The sequence below is a fragment of the Sinocyclocheilus grahami genome, unplaced genomic scaffold (assembly GCF_001515645.1).
Source record: "Sinocyclocheilus grahami isolate Dianchi unplaced genomic scaffold, SAMN03320097.WGS_v1.1 scaffold2048.1, whole genome shotgun sequence".
In the NCBI taxonomy this organism is placed as follows: domain Eukaryota; kingdom Metazoa; phylum Chordata; class Actinopteri; order Cypriniformes; family Cyprinidae; genus Sinocyclocheilus; species Sinocyclocheilus grahami.
The window spans coordinates 6,699-11,956 of NW_015507227.1; the positions used below are offsets into that span (position 1 = coordinate 6,699).

The window sequence follows — 5,258 nt, forward strand, 5'->3', positions numbered from 1 at the left end:
ATGAGTGACCTACCATTTTAAAGCCCTTAAAAACCATGAAGTGAACCCTGAAAAAAGTCCCCTGATTCAGACGGTCCTGAGGTCCTGAAAACAGACTAACATGACTAACAACATCCAGCATCAGGACTCTGAAATATTCATCCACAAAATTCGGCCCAACCAAATTATAAAAGCACAAAAAGAAAATTATCTAACCTATTGGACTGAAACAACAGAAATGTGAGGGGTAGGTTTAGGGGTAGGGTTGGTGTAGGGCAATAGAATATACGGTCTGTACAGTATAAAAACCATTACGCCTATGGAGAGTCCCCATAAACCATAAAAACAAACCTGTGTGTGTGTGTGTGTGTGTGTGTGTGTGTGTGTGAGAGAGAGAGAGCGTGTGTGTGTGTTTATGAGTGTGTATGAGTGTGTATGAGTGTGTGTGCGCGCACTGACCCCTGACCTCGAACACTCACCCCACCCATGACGCTGATGCCCACTGATGATGTCACTCTTATTTACTCGTGCCGACAGGCTAATTAAAACATCCGTGACGAGAAATGCAGATGACCTTCACACACTCATCAATCACTGATGCAGCTCTCCCACAATCCACCAGAAGTCAAATAAATTATCCTCAGTTCATTACCATCACACGCCAGCCCCATCATGCCTGGAAAACATCACGTTAAATGAAGCTCACAGCTAAATCGCCAGTAAAAATACACAGAGACACAAACGGCTACAGATGTGCGGAAAGCGCTTTTAGGATGAAAATGTGAAAGAAATTAAAAGAAAAAGCCAACAGAAAGAAACAACAAGCAGCGAATCTGAACGGGACAGAAACACACGCAGAGACGAACTCGGAAACCGGCCAGAGGATTCAATCACACAAACATGAGGAAGACCGCTGCTGCCGCCCATGTGCTTCGACTGCTTCATTAGCCACTGATCAGCGCTCAGGAATCTGGGCCGAATATCTCCCAGCGCTCAACCTCACGTGCAAATATCCCGAGCTGGAGCTCCGGGAACATGAGGAGTCCAGGATTCCTGCGCGCTGACTCAGATCAGACGAGGAAAACATGCTCCGAAAACACAGAAAATATGAGCGAGAGAGAAACATTTGAATCACAAGCAATTCTATTACCCACCCAGTTAAAATCCACTTTGTAGTTGTTTATCGTCCCGTAGTTCAACTGGGTAACTTCTTGGAGGAGTTGGATGCGTTACTCTCAAACTTCCCTGAGGATGGTACTCCTCTGGTACTACTCTGTGACTTCAACATCCACCTAGATAAACAACAACAACACCCTACTTTCCTCATTTGACCTCAAGCGAGTGTCTACTACGGCTACTCACAAATCAGAAATCCAATTGGACCTCATCTACACACGCTACTGCTCCACTGACAACACTTTAGTTACTCCGTTGCACACCTCAGACCACTTCCTCATTACTTTAAACCTCAGACTGACTCCGGACAGAACACAAACTCTTCTGCAGGTCACCTTTCGGCGAAACCTACGCTCGCTCTCTCCCACTCGCCTATCCTCTATGGTTTCATCCTCACTTCCTCCACCTGCTCAGTTTTCAGCACTTTTAATTACACAATTAATGAGAGTCTATGCAACGTCCTCACTAAAAAAAAATGTGAGTGTGTGTGTGTGTGTGTGTGTGTGTGTGTGTGAAGGGCGTCTCACCTGTACAGCCGGTCGTCCCTTTCCTGACGGAGAAGCCGAGGTCACAGTGACAGATGAACGAGCCCTTTGTGTTTTCACACTTCCCGCTCAGACAGATGTTTGGATTCAGCTCACACTCGTTCACATCTGACACACACACACACAGAGATTAAATAAGAAAACGTATGTACTGTATGAATGTATAAGTGAGTGTGTACTGTGATGGAATCAGAAGGTAACAGCATGCTACTTTGACATTTACCACAGCACTGAATGAGTACCATATTCATACATTATGACAGGGATTCTCAGATTTTTTCAGCTGGAAACACTTTGAGAAATTAAGTTCATATTTCAATCATTTAACAACACATTTGCCAGTTCATAGTTCATCGATGTCGACTAATGAGCACATGACAAGCAAGTAAACAAATAAAATATTGAATATTTTTTAGTAAGTATTTTATTGTGATGGTTTTTATTTAAAAATTATTTTATTTTTTACCTTTTATGATTTAATTATTTTTAGCATTTTATTTTGATGTCTTTTATTTAAAATAATTTAATTTTTATGATTTAATTAATTGTTAGCTTTTCATCACCTCGTCAGCCTCAGTTTGGGAAACCCTGTGTTATGGTATTCACACAGTACTTTAGTGTACTTCAAAGAATACTATGGTATTACCACAGTGCATGTCCAAATAGCCATGCAGGTATGCAGGTGATGAATGCTGATGTTCTCATGTCCTCAGCCTCATTATGAATGAATGAATGAATGAATGAATGAATGAATGAATGAATGAGTGTGTGATTTACCCAGACATGATTTCATATCCTCAGACGACATGTAGCCATCAAAACACAGGCACTGGAATTCACCGGGGATGTTGGTGCACTGACCGCCATGACAGATGTCAGGACTGTCCTCACACTCATCGATATCTACAAACACACACATAAGCGGACAGGGGTCAGTACAGTGTGTGTGTGTAGTGTGTGTTTGTGTGTGTGTGTGTGTGTGTGTGTGAGAGAGAGAAAGTGTGAGAGTGTGTGTGAGAGAGAGAGAGAGAGAGTGTGTGTGAGAGAGAGAGAGAGAGAGTGTGTGTGAGAGAGAGAGAGAGAGAGTGTGTGTGAGAGAGAGAGAGAGAGAGTGTGTGTGAGAGAGAGAGAGAGAGAGTGTGTGTGAGAGAGAGAGAGAGAGAGTGTGTGTGAGAGAGAGAGAGAGAGAGTGTGTGTGAGAGAGAGAGAGAGAGAGTGTGTGTGAGAGAGAGAGAGAGAGAGTGTGTGTGAGAGAGAGAGAGAGAGAGTGTGTGTGAGAGAGAGAGAGAGAGAGTGTGTGTGAGAGAGAGAGAGAGAGAGTGTGTGTGAGAGAGAGAGAGAGAGAGTGTGTGTGAGAGAGAGAGAGAGAGAGTGTGTGTGAGAGAGAGAGAGAGAGAGTGTGTGTGAGAGAGAGAGAGAGAGAGTGTGTGTGAGAGAGAGAGAGAGAGAGTGTGTGTGTGTGTGTGAGAGAGTGTGAGTGTGTGTGTGTGTGAGGTGAGAGTGTGTGTGTGAGTGTGTGAGTGCGTGCGTGAGAGTGCGTGTGTGAGTGCGTGCGTGAGAGTGTGTGAGAGAGTGAGAGTGTGAGTGTGTGTGAGAGAGAGTGTGTGTGTGTGTGAGAGAGAGAAAGTGTGAGAGTGTGTGTGAGAGAGAGAGAGAGAGAGAGAGAGAGAGAGAGAGAGAGAGAGAGAGAGAGAGAGAGAGAGAGAGAGAGAGAGAGAGAGAGAGAGAGAGAGAGAGAGAGAGAGAGAGAGAGAGAGAGAGAGAGAGAGAGAGAGAGAGAGAGAGAGAGAGAGAGAGAGAGAGAGAGAGAGAGAGAGAGAGAGAGAGAGAGAGAGAGAGAGAGAGAGAGAGAGAGAGAGAGAGAGAGAGAGAGAGAGAGAGAGAGAGAGAGAGAGAGAGAGAGAGAGAGAGAGAGAGAGAGAGAGAGAGAGAGAGAGAGAGAGAGAGAGAGAGAGAGAGAGAGAGAGAGAGAGAGAGAGAGAGAGAGAGAGAGAGAGAGAGAGAGAGAGAGAGAGAGAGAGAGAGAGAGAGAGAGAGAGAGAGAGAGAGAGAGAGAGAGAGAGAGAGAGAGAGAGAGAGAGAGAGAGAGAGAGAGAGAGAGAGAGAGAGAGAGAGAGAGAGAGAGAGAGAGAGAGAGTGTGTGTGAGAGAGAGAGTGAGAGTGTGTGTGAGAGAGAGAGAGAGAGACCTGTGCAGCTCCTGAGGTCAGGCATGAGGGCGTAACCGCGGCGACAGCTGCATTCGTAACTTCCCTCTGAATTGGTGCAGAATGTCTCACAGCCGCCGTTCTCAATGGTGCATTCATCGATATCTGAAACACACACAAACATGCGTGTCACATTTACACATCACAGACTGCGTTTACATGCATCAGATTCTGTTTAAAGTCTAAACTCGGCTTACAGTAATAATGTGCGTCCAAACATTGCAATATTCCTGTATACTTACAATATCTACATGCGTGTTTCCTTTCCTGCTGTTATTTCCCGGGAGATTCCGGATGCTGCCGTTGGTTATATATATGATCATCAAGTATTCTATGTATTATTTCAAAACCAGCAGTTTTTGTTTTTATTTTACTTGGTTTAACCAGAGTGGCATCTTTTCGTCATGGAGCAAAACACATGTTTACAGAAACCTGGAAGATCTGAGCTCTCTGAACTAAAACTGAACTCTAGAGCACATTATAAGCTACATAAATAATGTCCATATACACACATATTCTGCAGATTCTTGTTCCTTAGACTCAGAGTCCAAACTTAAGTCCAAATGTAATGAACAGGATCGCTCAAAGATCCACTTTTAGGGCCGGTTTATAATGGGAAGGGTTCAATTCTTTTTTATGGAGTACCAATGTAAATACAGTGCACATGCAGAACATTTCAGCTTCCAGACATTTCTTCATTTTAGTTTACTGGGGTGAGAAAGTGCACATTTATTAAATTCCCCTGACTTTGGGCTGGATTTTCTCTGGTTTGAGGACCACATGTCCTCTATGGCAGCATTCTGCTGTAAAAACTGTGACCTCGAGATTTCACTGGCTACCGAACAAGAATATTGACCTTAAAACACAAGCAGCCTGTTTAACTCACGGGAAACAGTAACGACAAACTCAATTAGGATTGCTTTAGTGTGAGAGCTGCTGTCTGGACTCAGTACGAGTGACGACAGGAGAGAATGCCACATTTAATATGAACGCCAGTCCGGTGAGCGTCTGTATGTCTTACCGATGCACGAGAGCCTGTCTTCGGTGGATTTGTAGCCGGTGTTGCAGGAGCACTGATAGCGTCCGATCATGTTCACACACTGACCGTTCCTGCACAGCTTGTCACTCAGTTCACACTCATTGATATCTGCAGAGAAAACACACACAATAAACACAACACTGAGCAAAAACTGTGAATTCGGGATGTGTTAGAAAAGAAAGGTTTTTGATTAAATTTACAACCCACTAAGGAGTGTTTCAAATAATCATTTTAACATAAACACACACTCTCTCGCTCTCTCTCTCTCTCTCTCTCTCTCTCTCTCTCTCTCTCTCTCTCTCTCACACTCACAC

General features: G+C 44.1%; 1 protein-coding gene across 1 annotated transcript in view; it reads right to left on the bottom strand.

The window, feature by feature from the left end:
- Positions 1 to 1,376: 1,376 nt before the first annotated feature.
- The window catches only part of LOC107573839 (fibrillin-1-like), a 24,750-nt gene continuing 20,868 nt past the window's right edge, over positions 1,377 to 5,258 (bottom strand). The window contains exons 21-25 of the mRNA XM_016260287.1: positions 4,927 to 5,052; positions 3,888 to 4,010; positions 2,478 to 2,603; positions 1,662 to 1,808; positions 1,377 to 1,561 (exon numbers count right to left, since the gene is read on the bottom strand). Coding sequence (XP_016115773.1) covers positions 1,377 to 1,561; positions 1,662 to 1,808; positions 2,478 to 2,603; positions 3,888 to 4,010; positions 4,927 to 5,052 — 707 coding nt within the window. The remainder of the gene's footprint in view (positions 1,562 to 1,661; positions 1,809 to 2,477; positions 2,604 to 3,887; positions 4,011 to 4,926; positions 5,053 to 5,258) is intronic.